This window comes from Selaginella moellendorffii, unplaced genomic scaffold, assembly GCF_000143415.4.
Source record: "Selaginella moellendorffii unplaced genomic scaffold, v1.0 SELMOscaffold_115, whole genome shotgun sequence".
Taxonomy (NCBI): domain Eukaryota; kingdom Viridiplantae; phylum Streptophyta; class Lycopodiopsida; order Selaginellales; family Selaginellaceae; genus Selaginella; species Selaginella moellendorffii.
Genome location: NW_003314376.1, coordinates 335,448 through 359,217, shown reverse-complemented (window position 1 = coordinate 359,217; position 23,770 = coordinate 335,448). Strand labels below are relative to the sequence as shown.

General features: G+C 46.2%; 5 protein-coding genes across 6 annotated transcripts; 2 read left to right on the top strand and 3 right to left on the bottom strand.

Moving 5' to 3' along the window:
* Nucleotides 1-659: 659 nt before the first annotated feature.
* Nucleotides 660-2,863, top strand: LOC9635063 (glucan endo-1,3-beta-glucosidase 5). Of its 2 annotated transcripts, XM_024664874.1 has the most exons (4): nt 660-733; nt 822-929; nt 1,003-1,485; nt 1,553-2,863. In XM_024664874.1, exons 3-4 carry the CDS (start codon nt 1,064-1,066, stop codon nt 2,754-2,756), a joined length of 1,626 nt encoding a protein of 541 aa, XP_024520642.1. In that variant the 5' UTR covers nt 660-733; nt 822-929; nt 1,003-1,063; the 3' UTR covers nt 2,757-2,863. The 2 variants fall into 2 exon arrangements, with proteins under 2 accessions (XP_024520642.1, XP_002991155.2); XM_002991109.2 differs by lacking the exon at nt 660-733 and having other exon boundaries at nt 864-911.
* Nucleotides 2,799-4,673, bottom strand: LOC9635062 (glucan endo-1,3-beta-glucosidase 8). Its single transcript, XM_002991081.2, has 2 exons — nt 4,256-4,673; nt 2,799-3,957 (listed from the first exon to the last, which is right to left on the bottom strand). The coding sequence occupies exons 1-2, from the start codon at nt 4,585-4,587 to the stop codon at nt 2,802-2,804; spliced, it is 1,488 nt and encodes a 495-aa protein (XP_002991127.1). The 5' UTR covers nt 4,588-4,673; the 3' UTR covers nt 2,799-2,801.
* A 134-nt stretch (nt 4,674-4,807) lies between these two features.
* Nucleotides 4,808-6,802, bottom strand: LOC9635089 (magnesium transporter MRS2-11, chloroplastic). The gene is made up of 13 exons (XM_002991080.2): nt 6,527-6,802; nt 6,406-6,478; nt 6,269-6,339; nt 6,122-6,207; nt 5,981-6,068; nt 5,858-5,926; nt 5,724-5,804; nt 5,512-5,674; nt 5,418-5,463; nt 5,281-5,361; nt 5,139-5,221; nt 5,034-5,077; nt 4,808-4,967 (listed from the first exon to the last, which is right to left on the bottom strand). The coding sequence occupies exons 1-13, from the start codon at nt 6,767-6,769 to the stop codon at nt 4,872-4,874; spliced, it is 1,224 nt and encodes a 407-aa protein (XP_002991126.2). The 5' UTR covers nt 6,770-6,802; the 3' UTR covers nt 4,808-4,871.
* Nucleotides 6,803-6,926: 124 nt separating this feature from the next.
* On the top strand, nt 6,927-7,896 carry LOC9635061. Its single transcript, XM_002991108.2, has 4 exons — nt 6,927-7,184; nt 7,258-7,392; nt 7,465-7,521; nt 7,581-7,896. The coding sequence occupies exons 1-4, from the start codon at nt 6,942-6,944 to the stop codon at nt 7,779-7,781; spliced, it is 636 nt and encodes a 211-aa protein (XP_002991154.2). The 5' UTR covers nt 6,927-6,941; the 3' UTR covers nt 7,782-7,896.
* A 3,571-nt stretch (nt 7,897-11,467) lies between these two features.
* LOC112342693 (pentatricopeptide repeat-containing protein At1g56690, mitochondrial-like) lies at nt 11,468-12,345 on the bottom strand. Its single transcript, XM_024664884.1, has 2 exons — nt 11,720-12,345; nt 11,468-11,570 (listed from the first exon to the last, which is right to left on the bottom strand). The coding sequence occupies exons 1-2, from the start codon at nt 12,343-12,345 to the stop codon at nt 11,468-11,470; spliced, it is 729 nt and encodes a 242-aa protein (XP_024520652.1).
* Between the last annotated feature and the right edge of the window lie 11,425 nt (nt 12,346-23,770).

The window sequence follows — 23,770 nt, the reverse complement described above, 5'->3', positions numbered from 1 at the left end:
ATTCCATTGTCATCCAGGTGGCTTTGGTACTGTTTCCAACAGCGGAGACGCTGGATGTTATCCAGGAAATGGCAAGCAGGAATATCGATCGGCCTCTTATACTTATGAATGCCGAGTGGCGAGACGGGCAAGTAAGCTAGCTGTTTGAAAGCTTTTCGAGCTCTTGTTGATCTTTTTTCACACAGGTGATCTCCGACTTTGGGTTTGGAGGACAGAAGAAACTGAAAGAGGACTTCGTCAAGAGCTTTTCTATGGTTTATTACTTGCAGCAGCTCCGAATCTTAGGAGACAACGTGAAGATTTTTAAAAGACATCCAGGAAGCTGGCAGGTTGTACGTCGTTCTCCGTTTCCTTTCTCCATGTTTTTTTCCTTGTGTTGACGAGTGCTATGAATGACATCCAGGTCTTCCTCACGGATGGCTCTGGCGAAAGCGAGTGCATCGCTGTCGAGCCTGAGAAGCCTTCTTACGAGAAACTCCGGCTTATTCTTAAGCAAGCCAAAGGGTCTTCCTCGAGCAACGCTAACTGGGTGACGAGGATGTTCCAGGAGTTGAAGTTCAATGCCGATTCCTTGAAAAATCGGTAAATTATCTCAGGTTCCTAGTCCAGTTTGTTTATTATTCTACGTGGCGCACTGAACTGAATGCTTCCCTTGGAAGCCACTTTTCTGCAAGGACGCATGGATGCTCTCCATATAGGCGCACAGAGAGTCATGTGAACGCGCGCAGAAGAGGTGGGTGCCTTTGACGTAGACCGCTCGCTTGTCCGATTTAAGACGCCTTACAAATTCCCTGACTCTGGAAATTTTGCACCATGGACAGGCTCAATGGAGTCGTCAACGACTGAAACTCTTCCTTCCTTCATTGTTCTCCGAAGACGACAACGCAACAAGGCACCTACTTAGCGTGGCCGTAAGTATATCAGACAAGGTAGCATGTTTTTTTTTTTTATGCACGGTTGGTGATCCATCGCCCGGATTTCTGACAGATGCGTTGGATGCAGGCTCGCTGTCCCTCTCGCGTTCAGGCTTCCAAACGCTCCTCCCTGAAGCGTTTCTAAGCGCATGAAGAGGAACAAGCGTAACAAGCGTAACAGCAGTTTGCAGCCCACCGGGATGATTTCGAGACGGAGCCCCTCGCTCCGGCTGCAGCGGTGGTGGCAGCTACTGCTGTTGTGCATGGTGTGGTGCAACTCAAGGCACTCGGAGGCTGCAGGGATTGGTGTGAATTGGGGGACAATGGCATCTCACAGGCTTCCCAACAAAACCGTTGTCCAGATGCTTCGAGCGAATGGGATCTCCAAGGTGAAGCTGTTTGATGCAGATCCTGGAGTGATGGAGTCGCTTCGGGGAACAGATATGGAGCTGATGATAGCAATTCCAAACGAGATGCTGGAGCTGGTTGCTACACTTCCTGCAGCGGCTCGGAACTGGGTGCGTAAAAATGTCACTCGATACAGGACAGCGAAGAATGGGGTCAAGATAAAGTAAGTGTTTCGTCATTGTTTTGTCGTGAGACACAGATCATGTTTATATTACTATAGCTACTTGCAGATACGTGGCCGTAGGAAACGAACCATTTCTCAAGGCGTACAATGGAAGCTATGACAACTTGGCGTACCCGGCACTGAAAAACGTCCAGGATGCCCTGGTAAGTGCAGGACTGGGTGAGAGCATCAAGGCCACTATACCGTTGAACGGGGACGTTCTTAGCAATGGCGACTCGACATTACCTTCAGGAGGGATTTTCCGTCCAGACATAGCACCACAGGTCCTCAAAGTTGTGGAAGCCTTGGGCGAGCACAACGCGCCCTTCGTTATCAACGTCTATCCGTTCCTCAGCCTCCAGCAAGACCCACACTTTCCAAGGGACTTCGCTTTCTTCGACGGCACTGACTTCCCGCTAGTGGATGGCAACCTCAGCTACACCAACGTTTTCGACGCGAGCTATGATCTGCTGGTGGCAGCTCTCACGAAAGCCGGCTATTCCAACATGACGATCATCATCGGAGAGATCGGGTGGCCGACCGACGGGGACATAAACGCCAACGTCGCCAACGCTGTCAGATTCAACCAGGCTTTCATCCGTCACGTCCTACAGTCCGGCACGCCGCTGAGGAGGCCTCCGCTCGAGGCCTACCTCTTCAGCCTTCTCGACGAGGATCAAAAGACCATCTTGCCAGGAAACTTTGAGAGGCACTGGGGGATCTTCGGCTACGATGGCAAGGCCAAGTACAGGCTAGATCTTCAAGGCAGTGGAAACGTGACGGCCAACTTGGTGAACGCGAGCAGTGTCAAGTATCTTCCCCGGCAGTGGTGCGTGCTGGATCCGAGCGGTGATATCGCCAGACTGGGGAACAACATGGACTATGCGTGCTCTCACTCGGATTGCACGTCGATCGTCCCCGGCAGCTCGTGTGATGGGATGGGTAGTGACGCGAAAGCTTCGTATGCTTTCAACAGTTACTATCAGCTCTACGATCAACTCAACACGAGCTGCTACTTCGATGGCTTGGCGACGATCACCAAGACCAGCCCCTCGTCCGGGACGTGCCAGTTTAAGATCCAGATCGCCACCACAAATTCATCGTCGACCTCGCCTCGCTCGCCTGGTTCTAGCGGTGGTGATAGCAACAGCAACAGCACCAGCAGTGAGAGCTCCGGTGGATCACGAAGAAATGGTTGCTACTCGATCAGAGATTTGCTGGTTGCGGCGAGCGCGATTCTCATCGCCCTCTGGAAGCTGGAAAGATTTTGATGTTTGAGCGATCGCGAGAGGAGAGGGGATGGAAGTGATCGATTTTCAAGGAAGCGATGTAAGTATTTGCGAGGAAAAGAGAGGAAAGATTAAAGCTACTGCTGTGATCCAGCTCTGGCTCCTCCTGGTGGCGGCCGACTGGATTCCAATCCGGAAGACGCAAGATCCCAGCGATGGATCCACTTTGGTGATTGTCCCCAATCCATCGAAGTGGCAGGAGTGGCGCTCCTGCTGATTGATCTGGAAGTAGCTATTGAAAGCGAAGGAAGCGTTCCCATCGCCGCCAATCTCGTTGCACGATCCCCCATACATGAGCGGCGTGCAATCGGCGAAGCTGCAAGCGTACTCCATGTTCTGGCCGACGAGCGTGACATCGGCGTCGGGATTGAGCACGCACCACTTGCTGGGGAGGCGACGAACCCTAACCCCGTCCATCGCCATAGCCGGGCGGGAAGAATTCAAATTTGAATTTGAATTTGAATTTGTCCCGCCCAAAACTGTTAGGTTGAGCGTGTACTTTGCCGCCCCGTCGGATGCGAGGATTCCCCAGTGGCGCTCGAAGTTTCCAGCCGCGATAGGTTTCTGGTCCTCGTCGAGCAGCGCGAAGAGGAAAATCTCCATCGGCCCCGCGCGCATCGGCGTCCCGGCGCCGTCCAGGATGTGATCCACGAGCCGCTGGTTGAATCGCTGAGCGTTTGTAGCGGTGGCGTCGGGATGCCCCTCGGTCGGCCAGCCGATCTCTCCCACCACGATCGCCATGTCCGGGAAGCCGATCCTCGCGAGCGCCGCGGCTAGGGTATCGTAGGCGGCGGCGAAGGCGTTGGAGTAGGATCGATCGCCATCGACGAGCGGCGGGGCGGCGCCGTCCAAGAAGGCGAATTCCTTGGGGAAGAATGGATCCTGCGCCAGGCTGAGGAAGGGGTAGATGTTGATCGTGAAGGGCGACGCGTGATCGGCGAGCGCGGCGGCGATGCGGCTCATCTCGGCGGCCACATCGGTACGGAATGCGCCCCCAGATGGGATCATGGGTACGGTCTCCGCCAGCACGTCGGCGTTCATGGGGATGGTTGCCTTGACGGCGCGGGTGCCTTCGTCGCCGCCGCGTAGCGCGTTCTGGATGTTGATCAGCGCTGGGTACGTGTAGGATTGATAGCTCCCATTGTAGCTCTTGAGGAAGGGCTCGTTGCCGATCGCTACATACCTGGATGGACAGAGTTTTGGACGATCAATCGAGGTAGTAATCGATCAAAGCTACCACTCATCGACTTTGATCTATGTTCCAGATGCTGGAAAAGCTGGTAACAATCGATCAGACAAAACCACTCATGGACTTTCCAGATGCTAGAAACGCTAAAGTTACCCCTCATCGACTTTCATCTATGTTCCAGATGCTAGAAAAGCTGGGAGCAATCGATCAAGCAGCCAAACAGCCATGATCCATCCAGGCAAGCTTTTGTTTTTCTAGCTTTCTCTATGATCGATCGAGAGAGAGTTTTTACTTGATATTGACGTTCTCTCGGATGTAGCGCGTCACGTTCCTACGAACCCAATTGCGAGCCGCCGCCGGGAGCGATCCCACCAGCCGCAGCATCTCGTTTGGCAGCGCCACCGTGAGCTCGATCTTGCTGTTCCTGAAAGCGCCCACGACCGCTGGATCCGCGTCAAAGAGCTTCACTCTTCCAATCCCGTTGGCCTCGAGCATCTCCACCACCGCTCTGGGATCCAGCTTCACGGACTCAAACGTCCCCCAGTTCACTCCGATCGCGGGAGACGAGGAGGCCACCACAATGATCCAGTAGCAGCAAACGATCGTTCCCGCGAGCTTTGCCATCCGATGATCGGTTGCTCTTCCCTAGTGGAATGATCTGGTATCATCCGACAAGGAATCGCGAGCACCAACTTTCTCTGCGTCCTCCAACACCATCTCTGTGGCCGCATCCTTTTATGCAAAAGAAGAGCGTAATGCTCGTCCGCTTTCTTCTCGTGCGATGCGTTCCAACTCAGCCTAGCACTAAAGAGCATCGAAGTACCTTCCTAGATTTGGACAGTCATCGCAATCACTTGCACAGCTTTTATAAATGTGTGCGAAGAAACGAAGAAACTGAAAAGTACCTCTTAGAGAATCCGTCGCTGTTTGAGATAATTGTACATCATCAAGAACAGCATGATGCCCCCGACGATTATTCCCCCCGTGGTGAGCCAAAACGCGTACTGCAATCACGAAGGCTTGGAGCGTTAGCATTGCTGTGAGATGCACGAAAGGAAAACCGTTCTTACGGTGCGTTCTTCCAAATAGGATCTCAAGTTCATCCCGAAGAGCCCTGCGCGTGTGTTTCGCAATTAGAGTTTGCAGGGAGAACAACTATAATCCAGAGACTCTACCCGCGATGAGAGCACCCAGGGCCGAGCAGAATGTTGCTACCTGGAGCAAAAGTTCCAGGCGACCAACTTCAAGCCGTCTAGAGCTGAAAGTGTACAAAGGAAACGATCAGGTCATGGTTTACTCCGATTTTGGGATCCATACCTCAAGTTTACAGCAATGGAGTCCTCCATCTCTCTAGCGGAATCAAGGAGCTTTTGCGCTTGGCCGTGACATGACTCGCTTCTATCATATAGAATCGAGTGGAAAATCCATACTTGTTCAAACTTAATCGCACGTACCGTTGCAGGTAGTTTTCTATAAGCATTTCGATCTCCTCTTCCTCGTCTGGAAAAATCGATCGATGAGAAAAAGCGCAAATCATATCTACAATACCTTCGGCGATTTGCTTATCAGCTGATACGACGCATTCGAATGACCCGTTATTGCCCAGCCTGCAATTGCGCCCGAGGATCGCCATCCTACGAATGTCCTGTGGAGTTTCAAGCAAGTCGAGAAGCATTTGTCTCAGAGCGTCTGACTTCGCTATGAGTTCCACCTGAAATGTTCGAAGGTCACGAATCATACGTACAAGAAAGTTCGTTTACCAGTGATTGCTTGCTAACTCGAAGGTCCTCCAGAACATCCCCTGTGAGTTTATTTGGCAATATTTCCAGCAACGCCAACACCTGTTCATTTAATCGTTACACAAGGCCAGCGTTTAGTGATCGATGATTCTTACTTTAGGTTCAACCTTCATCAAGGTTTGTTCCAGCCTCTGCGTTCTGGAAATCAATGCTGCTTCGATTACCTAGCTAACCAATTCAGCTTAAGAGTCTGTGATATTTCTTAAGAGGTTGCCTACCTCCAGCTCAAAGGGCATTGACACGCTTCCAGAATTTTCTACGTTAAGTCGCTGAACGATGGTCTCCAAGAACAGCTGTGCACCAATGCTGCAGCAGTGTGAGCAAATCACCACAAGCAAGACGATCACTTTCTTTCTTACTTCTTGTGGTCGAAGAGAAGAACACTTTCGGGAGTAGCAATTGCTCTCAAGCTACCGAGGTTCAACAATATCGCATTGTCTCGTACCTGATCCAGTTCTAGCAAAACAAGCATGATAGAAATCCTCCAAGAGAAACACGAGGATTACCAGCAAGGATGGCATCGAGTTTGTGACCCATAGCGACGGGTCTACGCTCCTTATATCACGTAGCCTCAAACCTGACCAAGGAAACATAGAAACATCACCAATCCAGCAAGAAGGAAACCAAGCTCACTACCTCTTACCGCTGGTCTTTAGCAATTGTCGCCGGCTAACTTCTTTCTTGATCACATTCCCTCTGGGATCCACTTGTAGAACCTGGAAAGCAATAGTTAGCTGAGAATATAAGCCGAGAGAGATTTTCACCTCGTAAACCGGCTCCTTCACTCCAATCGAGGAGCTAACTGGTGAGTCCTCGGCGCTGCGATCGTCGATGAGATTATCCGCCGCTGCGGATGATCCAGAAGCCTTGAACCTCCGCGCAGATGAAATTTTCTGGATTCCTGGACTACTGCCATAACTAAATCCACCGAGTAGCAATAGCTTGCTGTGAAGATCAATGCTTCTCACGCCATGCCCTACCAACGAGCTGCTAAGAAGGGGATCCATGACGATGGCGCGGGAGCATAGCTCCCAGCTAGAACGATGGAAATAAAATGACCTAAAACCAATGCTTTCAAACTTGTGGGCAAGAAAATGCCAGGTCAGCAAAGATACGTGGCGGGAATGAATGGCCAATGAGCTTTGCGATGGCGGGCGGCCATAATCTAGGGCAACAACAATGAAGCAGCTCAGCGCTTGCGCGGCGGCATCGGATCGCGCGGCCTCGATCGCTCTCTTGGATTGCGGTGGATTGATCCAGACGAAGAAATTTGGTATTCGAGCGGCAGTAGCCTTCTCGTCGTCGTGCCAGCCGCCGATCAGGTGCTGCTTCGTCCAAGTAAGGGCCTCCGCCGCGAGCAGAGATTCGTCGGAGAGCGATGATGAAGAAGAGAGCGAGGATCTGAAGTGGAATCCAGCAGATGTGAGTAGGCAATGCGATCGATCGCAGTCTTCTCTCGGTAATATTTCTTGTTCTTGTGACTCGCGCTGTGTAGGCAGATGCCGAGAGATTCCGGGAGGACCTGGAAAAGAGCGTGGACAAGAACGAGATGAGCTTCAGCGGGATTGATCTGGCGGGCCTGATTCGAAAGAAGTATGGAAGATCTTACGACGTTCAGCTCATCAAGAAGGTAAGACTCGAAGAACTTCTTCCAGCAAAGGACAGTGTTTTCGATGCTTGCTCACGATCCATCCATCCACAGGAATTCTTGGGGAAGCAATACTTGGCCATGAATGTCATGTGGAAATATCGAGAACAGGTACTTTGGAGCTAGATTCTTGCTTAAACTCGAGCTTCTATGGCTATGTTTTCTTCCAGAGATCGTTTCCACTGAGTGAGGAAGAGTATCTCCTACACTTGGACGATGTGGCCAACGCTCTCAAGTGCTGGGGAGCCGTATCGGTGATTCGCTCCAGCCTCGAGAAGACAAAAGAGAGGCCACGCATTGGCAAGGCCGTGAGCCTCTTCATCGACATGGACGAGTCGGGTGGTCGTGCCAACGAATGGATCAACCGGTAACTAAAGCTCTCGAAAAAGTCTTTCATCTCTCGGATGGATCCACTGATTGATTTTGGTCGATCTCTTCTTACAACGGTTGATGAATCGAGCTAAAGTCCACGAGTCTGGCTTGAAAGGCATGCTGAAAGCAAGCTCGCGCGCATCTCGACGAAACGCTGCCCGGTACAGCGTGTGATCGCATATACTCAAAACGGGCTTCTGTCCAAGGCCTAGGAGATCTTCACGGCGATGAAGGAGGCGAGCTTGGTTTCCTATGCTCCACGGCTACGCGCACAATGGATTCGTTCGAAACGCTACTTCGATCTTCCACTCCATGCCGGAAAAGCTGCCTGGAGTGTCATGGCTTCCGCGTTTGCTCGCCATCACCAGTTTTCCAAGAAAGCGAGCGAAGATCTGAAGACGAGAGCATCGAATTCCAGGAAGATCGATCTTGGCGGGCATGGAGTCAATAGCTTTCTCGCTTCGATAGTATGCCTGCGCTGGGCATACGCGGTAGTCATCGCGTTCCAGCACACAGATCTCTGGAGCCCCGAGCAAGTGTATGGTAGTGATCATGCTTCGGTCATGATGGAGTGAATGGCTCGCTTGACATCGCATTGCTGAAGAAGAGCTCTGCCACTTTGATCACTTGGCCTGCACCGTAATGCAATCGGCCTATGTCACATGGAATAAAAAATGCCAAGGTGTTGCATATGCTATTCCTAAATTGTGATATGATAAAAGAAAAATGAAAACATTGATTATTTAAATTAATATATAAATATTTATAATTAAATAGGAAACACAATTGTAAATAAGAAACTTTTCCACTCAAAGACAATAATTATTATTTAAACCTTATGAACCTCCTTGTCCAAACTGAATCAATAGATTAATTTTTTTTCTTCTGTTTAAACACTTTTGAAAGATTATAACATATATTTTGTTTGCCATAAAATAAACAAATACGGTGTATTATAAAATTTTTAACAAATATCATTTTTGTGATGGTTCACATATAGTTTCCAAGATTATCTTTTATCTATGATGATGATATAGTTATAGAATATAAAGTAGTAATCCCATTTTTAAACTTAAAAATTTACAAAATAATTTCTGATTGTAGTTTTGATCAAGATATTTTCATTTTTGAGATATTAAATATACCTTTTAATTTATTTTATACTAACACTTAGAATAATTTACTACCCATTACATGTAGCAATGCTTAGTTTTCTTAATAATAGTGTTATTCTTATTTATTAATTCAAATGATCAAATGTTTATAATTTGATAAACACGAAATTAATATTATTGCATGTCAACCATTGAATGGTAGAATAAAATAGAATATACTAGGAAGTGTTTGGGAAAGTTTATATATTATAAACATGTTTATAAATTATAAATACAAAACTAATATAAATGAATAACAATGGTGAAATATCCTTACACTGGGTTGCTCAAGCAGCTTTAAGAATTTACTTTATATTTTCATATGTTTAATCAGCTGTACATTTATATCACCGTATATATAGTTATTCTATAAATTATTTTATAGAGCTACTTAATAGCTTTGTTGTGTAAGTATTTGAGAATCAGATAACAACTAAGTTATCTCATTTTTATTGTTTACATTAATAAAAAATAATTTTCTTCCCTATTACTAATCATTTTCATACACCACGTGTCTTGGCTTGTAATGCTTAGCAATAGTCACAAGTTTGACTCAAGTTACCAGCTTTTACGTGGTGTCCAAATCACGAGAGCAAATGAAATCACGCATCAGTTAACTTATAACATCCCATGGCTATGCAATTGTATTCACTTTTATTGCTTTCTCTATTCCTCTCATCCTTAAACGACATTCTTGTCCTTGTGAGAGCTGCAGATCCCGATCCAATCTAGGACTTTTGCATCCCACGGAACAATATTAGTGAAGGTTTCATGAAGTGCAAGCCATACTCAGAGGTATCTTCAAAAGACTTCCACTCGAGCTTGTTTCGCACCAAGGTGAATACCTGACACAAGCCCAACCCGTTTGATTTCGCTCAAGCTATTGTCAGCACATTTCCGGGACTCAACACGATGGGATTGTCCGTGGCGCGAAACTATCTCGGCCCCAAAGGAGTTGCGAGAGCTCACGCTCATCCTCGGGCAAGCGAGCTCATCTATGTGGAGAAGGGATTTGTGGAGGCCGGCTTTGTGGACACTAACAACAGGCTCTTTGCGAGGAATTTGACCGCGAGCGATTTGTTTATAATTCCCCGTGGAGTTCTTCACTATTTGATCAACATGGGGGAAGATCACGCTATAGTTTTGGCCATTTTAAACAGCGAGAATCCTTCGTTCCAGATCCCATCCTTTTCTTTGTTTGGACCGAAGTTGAGTTACAAGGTTTTGGAAGCGACTTTCAGTCTAGACAGGAGGACCATTGATAAGTTGCATGAGATTTATAAAATGTTTGTTTAAATCTATATTTGAAAATTGGGATATTCCATGAATGTGGACGGAACCTTCCAACATGATCGCGCGCTCGCAAGAAAGTTGTGGCCTGGAACGCGTGGATGCCGAGACACGGGATTTGCCGCGGTCAAGGTGGAACAAGATGATCCAAGTTGTGGATGCCGCGGCGATACGTCAGGTCTACACCACCACCGCCGCTATTGAGGTCTTCAGGCCGACGTGATCTCCTAAGCCTTCACCATGGCGATCGGGAATCTAGATTGCGCTCCAGACTGGCATCTGTGAACATCCTCGCAGTAATCAGCGGCGACGCGAGATCCAGTTCTTCCACTCTCAGTGCACAGCTGCGAGCGGAGTAAAAATCCTTCCATACAACAGAGACTGCAGCACAAAAACCCAGAGCTCTCATATAAGACCAGAGTTTCTGATCATATGTCATTTGAAACTCTTTGATCACTCTCTCCTAAATTCCTGGACGTGATGACAAGAATGTAATCTCTTGAGATTAGAGAGGTCTCGATTTTGCCACAATTCTAAACAACATATGAATTAACTCCCAAGGAATCTTGACAAGTTTTGAGATTCTATGATTTAAATTTGAAGTTTGATCTAGTGTCTAGAAGCATTCAAGCCCTGAACAATTACATATTTTCTTCTAGAGATCGTTTCCACTGAGTGAGGAAGAATATCTCCTACACTTGGACGATGTGGCCAACGCTCTCCAGTGCTGGGGAGCCACGGTGATTCGCTCCAGCCTCGAGAAGACAGAAGAGGGGCCACGCATTGGCAAAGCCGTGGATGAGTCGGGTGGCCGTGCCAATGAATGGATCAACCGGTAACTAAAAGCTCTTCGATAAACTCTTAGATCAATCCACTCGATGTCTTACAACAGTTGATGAATCGAGCTCAGGTCCACCGAGTCTGGCTTGAAAGGCATGCTGAAAACAAGCTCGCTCGCGTCTCGGCGAAACGCTGCCCGACATAGTGTGTCAATGACGCAGCTATGGAGTTTCTTACTGGGCACAACGAAGAAATCCGAGCTTAGGCAGCTAAAGCATCGACGAGCAGCATCAACGTGGCCAGATCGACTGCAAGACAGCAAGATCGAGACGAAAGAGCTCTCATCTGGACGTAACCCATCGCAACTCATCGAGCTCAAGATCTGGAACGCTCTTTGCGAGCAAAGGCTAGCGCTCTGGGATTGAGCGCAACAGGCCAGGAGAGAGTTCCACACTGAGACGTCAGCCAAAACTAAGAATTCGCTCGTCTTTCTCGAAAGGTGGCGATGGCATTCTTTGCGAGCAAACGTAGAAGCCATGACACTCCACGCAACGAAGTTTCTCTCTGGCATGGAGTGAAAGATCGAGGCAGCGTTTCGAACGAATCCATTGCGCGCGTATCCGTCGAGCATAGCGGTCCAGGAAACCAAGCTCGCCTCCTCCATCGCCGCGAAGATCTCCTCGGCCTTGGACAGATGCCCGTTTTGGGCATACGCTGCGATCATCGCTGTGCAGGCGATGAGATTCCACTCGGCCATGGCATGAAAGAAGAAATCCTCGGCGCTCGCCAGATCTGAAGCTTGGATGTAAGCCGAGAGCATCGAATTCCAGGAAGAATCGATCTTGGCGGGCATGGAATCAAATAGCTTTCTCGCTTCGACGGTATGCCCGCGCTGGGCATACGCGGTGATCATCGCGTTCCAACACAGCTCGTCCCGAACGGGGGTAGAATCAAAGAAAAACCGCGCCGATTCCAAATCTCCCGAGCCCCGAGCGAGCGTGTGGATCATGGTGGTGATCGTGATGGCGTCGTGCTCTGGCATGGCGGCGAAGAGGATACGTGCGCGGCACAGATGCCCTCTCTTGGCATACGCGTTCAGCATCGCATTGCAAGAGACGAGGTCGCGGTTGGGCATCTGGGCGAAGAAGAGCTCTGCCACTTTGATCGCCTCTTCTCCCTCCATTTCCCCTGCCACCAAGAATGCCGAGAGCATTGTGTTAAAGGAGACGAGGCTCCTCTCGGGCATGGAATCGAAATGGGATTTGGTAGCAGCCAAATGCCTAGCTGTGGCATATGCGGCAAGCATTCCATTCCACGCAATCAAATCCCACTCTGGCATTGATTGAAAGACTATCTGGGCTTGATTGATCAATTTTTTTCGGGCGAAATCGCACAAAGCTTGAGTACATGAAGTCATATCCATTTTTATCCCGTGCATAAATTTTATAAATTGTAGATGTACTTGTGGGACAACAATGCATTATAAATCTCTTCATGGAAGAGAGCGAGACGAAAAAATGCATGTATAAATAAAAAACAATTACCATTAATCTAGCAAGCAATTTTAGCTAAGGGTAAATAAAGTATAAGACATTCATCTGAGGTAAGCTTTAGAGGAGTAACCCATTGAAGACCTAAAGCACGCTTTGATAAACTGCAATTATATATTTAAAAGACCAATCACCATAATTGTCTCGGCATATATAAATAAACATTCGTGAGAGAATGATTCAGAGCACAATTGTCTCTCATGGAGATCCTTTCGCTTGTTTTAACGAACCATCTTTGTTTAGGTTTCATTGACAGCTACAAGCTCCCGAGAAAACCTTTTCTCTCATTTTGATTAAGTTTCGAATCCATGAGATTGGCCTTCAATGATAGCTCTTTCGTTCTGACGCAGCACTCCTGGTTCTCAGGCAGCTCCCAAACACCTAAATTAGAAGTATGGTTGCTTTGAGTGATAAATACCTTCCAAAAGGTGAGATGCGCAAAAGACCTTCTAATACCCTCTCCACATTAAAATTGCATCTTGTGAAGGCTATAGAACGGAAATAAAAAAGCTATGAACTAGTGAAAAAAACTAAAGTACCTATGAACATCAGTTCTCAAATGCTTCATAAGGCGCTCTCCTGTTACTCCAAATGAGTAGTGCAAGAAGAAGTGTGTCACCATGACAGTGACGTCAAAGTACTTCTGAACTTTGGGTGGAAAACTTCTCGAGCAGCAGGCATGTCTCCACACTGAGCAAGCACGCGAGTAGTTTATTCCGTCCAGATTTCTCTCCCGGATCTGCGAGTGGAGCCTCTTCTCTGCTAAGTCGCCGCGTGCCTTGAGCGCCACCATGAAAGTCTGAGCGTTTGGCTGCCTCCTGAACACTTCTGATGCTTCCACATGTCCACGAGGCTGCTTGCGACGAATGCATACGGCTTTGTATTCACAATTTGCAAGGTAGACCAACCAATCCTGTTCTTCGTCCCATCCTGTTGAACAGCCTGTGTTGCAAGCCGCAGTGTAGAAATTGCACTTGTTTGATTCCCGGCTTATGATGCTCTTGACTCTGGAGAAACTTATCTGGCCGCTATGCCCTGCACTGCTTCTTCTCATCGAAGTTGAGATTTGAGCGCCTGCAAGAACAGAGAATACGTTACCTTTCTCAAACCTTTCGTCTCAAGCAACTTCTCTGGCCTTTGGAGGCTGCTCCCCCGTCACTCTAGAGAATAGCTCAGTCAAATCGAAACTTGGTAGGTTCTTACTCTATTTTCCAGTCCATTTTCGGAGCCAGCTGTGCAATAACTTCCAAATCTGGTGACTTCCACCAGTCGACCCTTGTATACCGTCCGTGAGCAAGAGCCTGCTGTCCTCTTGCTCTGCAACTTCATTTCCTTGAAGATTGTTTGTACACAATCTTCCATGTGACAACGCATGCAACATAGCTGACTTACGCGTCACTGCCAGTGTTGGCAGGACACTTTGAGGAGAATCCCAGAGTGCCATTGCTGTGCGAACCACGAGTGTGAGCTTCCAGCTGTTTCTTCTCAGTCAGAGAATCGTCCACCACAACTTCGATCTGCCACCCGGGATCCTGAAAGATCGCATTCTTCCTCCGAGAGAACATCCATCGCACGAGCAAAAAGAATGCGAGCAGCACCAAGATCGCAACCAAAACCCACAGAAGAAGCTGGAGCAGCGACCACGGCGTCCTCCGAACCACTGTAACTACTGCTGCGGGTGTTGGTGTGGCCACTGCTGTGTCCGGACCCTCGCGACGATGGTGGTGGTGGTGGTGGTGGTGGTGGTGGTTGTGGCGTCCTCCATGGTGGTGACCATGGTGATAGTGGTGAACAACCAGAGGAGCTCCATCACCGTGATGATGATGGTACACTGCTGCTGCTGGAGCTGGATCGTGGTGGTGAGCATCAGGCGCTGGAGCTAGATGAGCAGGGGGGCCGCGAGCAGGGTGAACGAAAGCAGCTGCCGCTGGGGCTCGAACTGGAGCGTCACCTTGAAGAAGTGGAGCTAAAGCTGGCGCTGGCTCGTGGCCTCCTCGAGGATGGTGTGGTGGATGTGCTGGAGCTAGAGCTGGAGCTCGCGGGTGTGAAGTGCCAGGGCGCTGGAGCTCGGCGGGCAAGCGTTGGGGCGGCGTGAGCGCGAGAGACCATAGCTTACCTCGACAATAGAAAAATCCAAGCGAAAAAGATTATAACCTAACCCTTTGACTTAGAAAATAAAGAGGTATTTTTGGCTTTGTGAAAAAAACATGAATAGACTTGAGAGTTTGTGACGCTGTGGCTTGTTGGACTTGAACTGAGCATGCCAAAGAGCCCAAACCTAGATGTGAACAGCGATTTAATTTCACAATCACGAAATGCTCAATATTTCAAAAAGATAAGACATCTTTAATTTGATGGCAGGCTCAATCGTAATGTACTTGCAGTGAACAAAACTTTTTTACTCGTTTGCAAAAAAGTGGGAAAAATAAACATAAGATAAATATCTATGCATTGCTCTGCTGATAGTCTCACGGTGCAACATCCATCCATAGCTCCCCCAGAGGTCAACACCAGGAAAATCGGTCAAATAATTGAACATATTTGGAGATGATCCCTAAGCGAGCGCTCTACCATCTGAGCTATCTCCCCTTAGCAAAGAAACAAAAATGCCAAAACTTTTCTCTTCACCATGCTAATGCTCATCCTTTCTGGCAGCTTTGTTGCATTTCAAGAGCCTTTTGAGAGATGAGCTTTGGAAAGACCACCATCTCCAGCAAGTTTCTATAGCCAAGCAGCTGCATCTGCAGGCAACCATGAAGAATGTTACTAATGCTTATAATAATAATACATAATATAGTAATAGTATTCACATGAGGAGGAGGAAAAGGGATAGTGTTTTGCTTTGCAGTGTTATGCAAGAGGATGAGTAAAGCAATTGGTAAAACCAACACAATATAAATCAATTAGTATGGTCTTCTGTACCAATTAAATTGTTTAAACACTAATATTATTTGGCATTTTGGTTTGCTAGTAAACATATTTGTATAGCTAAAAGTCTTTCAAATGAGTAACTTTTTTTTCTTACAAAATTTTAAAATTGGAAACATCATTCAAAATTTAAGTGCATTTCATCAAAGTTCTATAGTCGGCTATTGCTTATGCCATGGCTTTGGATTTTATTTCAATCATGGTTATCAGCAGTTGTATTAGTGATTTTGTGGGAATTTTAGATTCTTGTGATAGTTTATAATTGCCTAGTAAAGGTTCCAGATGTTTCACCTGACTTATTATTATCATCTTTTCATCTTTTGAAGAAGGTTTGTAAATACATGTATTACCCTAGCTAGTTAATACATTAATTATAATATTATAACATGTGGACCATCCATTTATGACTGAATTTGGTCCATCCATTCTTGTAGATAAGCAGAGGTTTAAACCCCAATTAATATACCTATTTTTATATCCCGAGCATTCACAGTTAATATTTATATTAAGCCCTTTCATTATTAATATAAAGTCTCTTTGAATGTAATTATAAGAAATGCTCTATATTGTTTTTGGTGTAATTTATAGATAAAATTTATTTTACCAATATCTATTTTTTCACCCCATGTTCAGATGTGATGATGAATCCAAAGTTTAAGATTTGGATCCATCCTATGCAAAGAATGAAAGATTTTAGAATTTTTAATGTTTAAAGAATTATATGTAATGGAATTACTTGATTATGATGTTGTAACGCTTCTCATTTACAGTATCACTTCTATAACTAAAAATTGTATATTCATGATGATGGTATTGTTGTTTGATATTGATCTTTTACTTTTAACTATAATGCCTTTGAGTATGTTGCATTTTCTTCCTTTGACTAAGTATTTATAATCTTCATATATTTGTTGTTTCTTGTCTACTAATATGAAATCAAGAAAGATTTAAATAACTTGAATTGTAATTATAAAGTTTGTATATTTGTATAGGTTATGGTTAAAAGAACAATATAACATCTAATCTACAACAAAATCTCAGAGAAAATTAAGCCCCAAGTTTTAAGTGGGTTTAATCAAAGAATTTATGGAAACAAAAGTTCATATACTAATGTAAATAGGTTTCTGAATAAGCTTGTACAGGTTTAAAGTGACCAAACACTATAGATCTAGAATTGGTTTTCTTAAGGAAACCTGTAGGGGTATTGAATATACTTAAAATATGCTTGCAGATTCTATGATTTTTTAATATCTAATATTTGTTGTTCATTTAGATTAATATTTTTATTTATAATTTATAAACTTATTTTCTAGTATAAATTCTACTATTGATATGAAATAATATTAATATTGATTTATAAATTATAAATATGTTTATAACTATTATACTACTGCAAATTAATTAAGAGATAAGTATTGTCTCTCATATTTTTTGTTTGCTTAAGCAAACACTGAGATGGTAGTGGATATACCTAGAATATGCTTGGATATTCTAGGATATTCTACCATCTAACAGTTGTTAGTCTTGTATTTATAATATATAAACATGTTTATAATTTACAAACTTTCTTAAACCGTTTCTAGTATATTCTTTATTCTATCATCTAATGGTTGATATGAAATAAAATTTATCTTGTATTTAACATGTTTATAATTATAAACTGTATTTGATCAATAAGATTAATAAGTAATAATAAAACTACTATTAACCAAACCATGTTACATGCAACGTGTAACAATTTATTTATCCCTTCACTATGGTGTGCCAGCTAAGATCCTTTCGCTTTTTTCAGGTACCATCTTTGTTAATTTTTTTAACATGTTTATAATTTATAAAATCTCCTTCTAGTATATTCTTTTCTATTCCACTATTAATATGCAATAATATTAATCTTGATTTATAAACTATAAATATGTTTATCATTATTGCTCAATTAAATTATTACTAAACCAAGAAAATTATTTACAACATAATTATTTTCTCAAATATTTTTATCTCTTCACCATGCTAGCTAAGATCCTTTTGCTTGTTTTTCTGGTTGTTTGGGTTTCATTGATGGCTTCATCAACCTTGCATCACACTCTTTCCTCACAAAGTCTACCAACAAGCTCCTGAGAAAAGCTTTTCTCTCATTTTGATTAAGTTCTTTAGATCCATGATATTAGAGCATATTCCTTCAGTGATACGATGGAGTTCCCTCGTTCTGACACAGCACTCCTAGTTCTCAGGCAACTCCCAAGCACCTAAATAAAAAGTAACCTTCCCAAGGCAACATGAGTAACACCTCCTAATACCCTCTCCACAATAAAATTGTATGTCCATTCCCATCCCTGAAATAACATGTCATTTATGAAAAAGTCAAAGAAGAAAATACTTACCATGTGTAAGGAGATAAGCTCCAGAGCCTCCACAGCTTTTCATTGCCAAGCTTCAGTTTCTTTAAAACAGCTTGAAAATAGGGACTTCTAACTAGTTCGACCATCTTGGCCTAAGAATTGCGTAAACGAAGTACCTTGTGAAAGCTATAAGACAAAACAAAAAAACTACCAACTAGTGACCATCATGCTTCATAGGGCGCTCTCCAGTTACTCCAAATGAGTAGTGCAAGAAGAAGTGTGTCGTCATGGCAGTGATGCCAGAGTACTTCTGAACTTGAGGCAGAAAACTTCTCGAACGGCAGGCACTGAGAGAGCGTGTGAGTAGTGGATTCCGTCCAGATTTCTCTCCCGGATCTGCGAGTGGAGCCTCTTCTCTGCTAAGTCGCCATGTGCCTTGAGCGCCACCATGAAAAGTCTGAGCGTTTGGCTGCCGGTTTGCTCGTAGCACTCAAGAGCAAAGGTTGTTCTCAGCATATCCCAGGAAACGATGTTTTGCTGCTCCATGCAACGTCTCAGCGTTTGGAGGCAGGCCAGCTTCTCGTTGCATCTGATAGAAGACGTGACGGGCCACATTATCCACAGGCTTCTCATCCTTCTTGGAAATCAGGAAGGCTTTGCCCGCGAAATAGTTCTCCAGGAGGTCAGCCTCCAGATCGCTCTTCTCGAACCCAGGATCACACTTGCAGCACTGATTTCTTCGAGAGGAGCTCAAAGGAATGAGTGCCGCGTCATTCGCATTGTTTTTTTCTTCCTTTTCTTTTGCAGCCTTGAACGGACAAGGGGTACATTATGTACACGTTCAGCGACGAGTTTCTAGAAAACACACGCCTGGCAATGCTCACGACATGCTGCAAAATGCATCAAAGGATCGACATCGGGTAAGAGCTTTTTTTGATCGATGCTTGCTTGCTTGCTGTGAGATTATTCTCAGGAGAATTACGACGACACGGAGTGCCAGCCTCACCAACTTTTCCAGGCTGCTTTTGCCCATCCAACTCGGCACTCCAAGATCGATTCGAAGAATGGAATGGAACGGCATGCAGCACATTAACGTGTAAGTGGAACAATCGCGGTTTTGCTGCTGTAACAATTGACAAGCCCCAGGAGGGTGGCTTTTCCATCCGCAACTCTGCTCCCAGAAGCTCAAACGCCTGGCTGAAGAGTTTGGCCGTGAGTCGGAACTCACAGCCCATCAGCTGGATGGAATTCCGGCAGGCGTCCATGGCAAGGATCATCCATGTGTAGAACAGGTGCTGCTCTGCTGGTGGCGCATCTTCGAGAAGTACGAAATTACCTTCGAGCTGTCAAGCGTTGGAACCATTGGTAGTCACCGATCCCTTCTGGAATTTGATTTTCAACCTGATGCTGAGCTGGCTCACGTTAATCGTGCCCGTCATGCTGAAACCTTCCGACTTGGTGATTTAGGCAACCTCTGCCTCTGCTCTTGGAACCCTAACGACCTCCACCTTCCGACTTGGTGATTTGGGCAACCTCTGCCTCTGCTCTTGGAACCCTAACGACCTCCACCTTCCGTGGTCTTCCGGACGCCCAAGTCCGGATGTCAACATTTGGCAACCGCTTTTTGTGCTGAAGTTGTGTGTTCGAATTCTGTGGCCGCTCGTTCTTTGGGTGTAGTTGAGTTTTGAACCGCTGACCTTTTCCCGTTGGAGGTTTAGTGGTTGGATGTTGGATCCGTTCCAACCTTCCAGTACTTCCATTCTGGTGCATTCCAGGATGTGGTGGGGTGAATATTCTGTTCTTCCGGACTTGGGCGTATTCCCACTTTATCACACTCCCAGGCTTAAACTGCACTCCGTCCCTGGAGTGTCCGAATTGTTTGCTTGTTGCATTGCTTGTGCCGACTTGTTACCATTTTGTAATTTGTATTCATATTTCGCTGAGACCTACTCTGTGACGTTGAAAGCCTAAATAAATCATGAATGTCTTGGATTTATTCCAGAAAATATACCAGGAATATTTGGCGATCGCACTCGTACGATTGCAAATGATACGTGTTTGTATGAAGCGATACTATAGTGTATAAGGATTTTTTCTGTTCCTCTTCCCAGTATCTTGCTAATGCCTCCGTGTGATACACGGTGATGGTAGAATTCAAGCTAGCAACTGACAAAGACATATATGATTTGTCCCAAGAGCGCGACTCTTGCACTGTTAGTGCTATATTTTATACATGAAACTTGGTACTGGGGTATCATCTTTTTCTGTTTTTCGCGTAAGAATCCTGTACTTTAGGATTGCAGATCTGGTCGCTGCACCGCTTGAATGCAACTCGAGTATTGAGTAAACCAAAGCCCGTGAAGTTGTTCTTTGAGCAGCTTGCAAAGGCAAATCTGATAAGCTTGAATCAAACAACACAAAAAACTCGTCAGAACAATAGACGTTCGTTCAAGAATCAAGTACTTACTTTCAGTCGACGCAGTCTGTCACTCACTCCCACATGCTGTACCAAGATAGGAGAGACCAATGATGATCTTGAAGGCCATCTCTCATCCACTTCCCCTCCACAAACTCATAAGTGACACTTGCATCTTCATCCACCAACTTGTTCCTGCCGCAGATCTCAAACACTTTGATCCCCAGCTTCGTCGCGTACCAGTTAAGCAGGGGGTAGAAAGTGTCAGTGATATACTTGAACTCCGGAATAGTGTGAGCGTGACCGTGAATATCGAACAAGACACGAATCTTCTGTTGGAGCTCTGACATCTCCATCTTCTTCAACTGTATGTCCGACCTATCCACTGAGAAGGTTGCAGTAGTCGAGGAAGAGGAAGCCCATTGAAGAGTGTCCAGGATCCCCATTGTGTGCACTCTAGTGTTCTGCCTTGGCTTGATGCACGACAAGTAAAACCCCATACATTTCCTGATGTCGCACTGCTGCTGGCAGGAATCCATGTCTTTGGCCAGTTCCTCCTCAGCGGCTTGGATAACCTGTTTACAGATAACATGCATACCTTCTTTGCATGTTGAACTTCGCTTCCGATCCCAATCAGGGGGAAGTACCTGTCCCTAAATCTCAAAATCATGCCATACCTCACTTAGAGATTTCCCACTCGCCTCCTTGTTGAAAACGAACCACCACAGGCTCCTATAAGTTATGGCAGCTTTGTCATAGGAGCTGTATGGTTTCAACTTCCTAGGCCCTGTAGGCCCGCAGTCCACCAGCTCGTCAAGGACTCCCTGCTTCTGTATGGCTTCCCTTGTGAAGTAAGAAAGAAAGCTTGCCGCAACGTTCAAAATCTCAACAGCTGCAGTGAACCGATTGATCCTTAGTACCCTGTAGAGTTCAGGCTTTGAATATCCTATTCAATCCTCTAGCACTTGGAGACGCTCATTCACCTATTTTAGCAGTGAATCCAGGCAAACAATGAGGCTTGGGAACTCTCCTCCGGCCTCCTGCTGTGCTATGAAGTGACCTGGCAGCTGTTGCTTGGTAAGACCTTGGAGAGTGTCCCACATATACTGCTTCGCATCCATCAGCTACATTGCAGATGCTTTCTTATCCACTATCCCACCTGATAGATGCAAAGAGCCATCTGAAAGCTGCTCGTCAAGAGTTTTGCTTGCTGATGCTAGTGCCTCAACACTCTTTTCTGTTGGCACTTCAATTCTTGGAGCCTTGTTTACCGTTGGCGCCTCAATTCTTGGCCTCTTTCCACCAGTATATAGACGAGTACGAGAGACTTCATCGTACGCGCATACATCGCCGTCTCCCCCATCTCCCCCATCCTGTTGTAACCCTAGGTCATGTTTATTTCAGATGGCAATTTATACACTTCGGGAGCCGTCGGATCCAATCAGGAACATCTGCAACCATCAGATCTTCGTTACTAACTTCGGTTCCAACAAAATTAGGATTCTTCCAGACTAACATTCTCTCGATCCAGCTCCAGATATGGGATCCCGATCTGGCAAAAAATGCTCCACCCCTGTGCGAAATTGCCGATTGCCGTGCAAGTGCCGATCGCCCTCACTCCCATCTGATGCATCCTCCAGGCCCCTTCTTCCGTCCCCATTCCAAGAACACACAGCCATGAACGAATTCCACACATCGCTGTTGAGCTCCTGTTCTTGGCATAAAAGCGATCACGCCTCGTCGATCATGGACCCAGATGGGACGATGCTCGTCACGGCGCTGGAAGGATCGCGAGAGGGAAATGTTCCAGGTCTGATCTGGAAGGTGTGAAGTGAATCCTTCTTGGAAATCAGGAAGGCCATCCTTCTCGTTGCATCTGATAGAAGGATGATCGTGTTCCAGGCAACCAACGTCATGTTTATTTGTCCTCCAGAACACTTCTGATGCTTCCACAGTCCACGAGGTTGCTTGCGACGAATGCATACAGCTTTGTATTCACAATTTGCTAGGTAGACCAACCTATCCTGTTCTTCGTCCCATCCTGTTGAACAACCTGTGTTGCAAGCCGCAGTGTAGATTTCGACCATACTTTCACAATTGCACTTGCTTGATTCCCGGCTTATGATGCTCTTGACTCTGGAGAAACTTATCTGGCCGCACTGCCCTGTACTGCTTCTTCTCATCGAAGTTGAGATTTGAGCACCTGCAAGAACGGAGAGCAAAAGTAGTACGTTACCTTTCTCAAACCTTTCGTCTCAAGCAACTTCTCTGGCCTTTGGAGGCTGCTCCCCCGTCACTCTAGAGGATAGCTCAGTCAAATTGAAACTTGGTAGGTTCTTGCTCTATTTTCCAGTCCATGTTCCGAGCCAGCTGTTCAATAACTTCCAAGTCTGGTGACTTCCACCAGTCGACCCTTGTATGTGATCTTCACCGTCCGTGAGCAAGACCCTGCTGTCTTCTTGCTCTGCAACTTCATCTCCTTGAAGATTGTTTGTACACAATCTTCCATGTGACAACGCATGCAACATAGCTGACTTACGCATCACTGCCAGTGTTGGCAGGACACTTTGAGGAGAATCCCAGAGTGCCATTGCTGTGCGAACCACGAGTGTGAGCTTCCAGCTGTTTCTTCTCAGTCGGAGGATAGTCCACTACAACTTCGATCTGCCACCCGGGATCCTGAAAGATAGCATTACTGCGCTGCTTCCTTTGAGATAACGTCCATCGCACGAGCAAAAAGCACGCGAGCAGCACCAAGATCGCAACCAAAACCCAGAGAAGAAGCTGGAGCAGCGACCACGGCGTCCTCCGAACCACTGTAACTACTGCTGCAGGTGTTGGTGTGGCCGCGTTGTGACCCTCGTGATGATGGTGGTGGTTGTGGTGGTTGTGGCGTCCTCGGTGGTGGTGACCATGGTGACGGTGGTGAACAACCAGAGGAGCTCCATCACCGTGATGATGATGGTACACTGCTGCTGCTGGAGCTGGATCGTCGTGGCGAGCATCAGGCGCTGGAGCTAGATGAGCAGGGTGGCCGCGGGCAGGGTGAACGAAAGCAGCTGGCGCTGGGGCTCGAACTGGAGCGTCACCTTGAAGAACTGGAGCTGGCACTGGCTCGTGGCCGCCTCAAGGTCTGCTCGATATGCTGGAGCTAGAGCTGGAGGTCGCGGGTGTGAAGGTCGGTGATGGCCGCCAAGCCAGGGCGCTGGAGCTTGGCGGGCAAGCGTTGGGGCGGCATGAGCGCGAGAGATCATAGCTTACCTCGACAATAGAAAAATCCAAGCGAGAGGCTTTGTGAAAAAAAAAACGAGTTCGTGAAACTGAGATATACAAATATTTCAAAAAGAGAAAACATCTTTAATTTGATGGCAACTCTTTTCTAGGCTTAATCCTGGTGAATGAAACATTTTTGCTCGTTTTTTCAAACCTCTGGAAACTTGGCACTCATTGAATGCAAGTCAACAGCAACGGTGCAACATCCATCTATAGCTCCCCCAGAGGTCAACACCAGTAAAATCGGTCAAAACGCCTGGA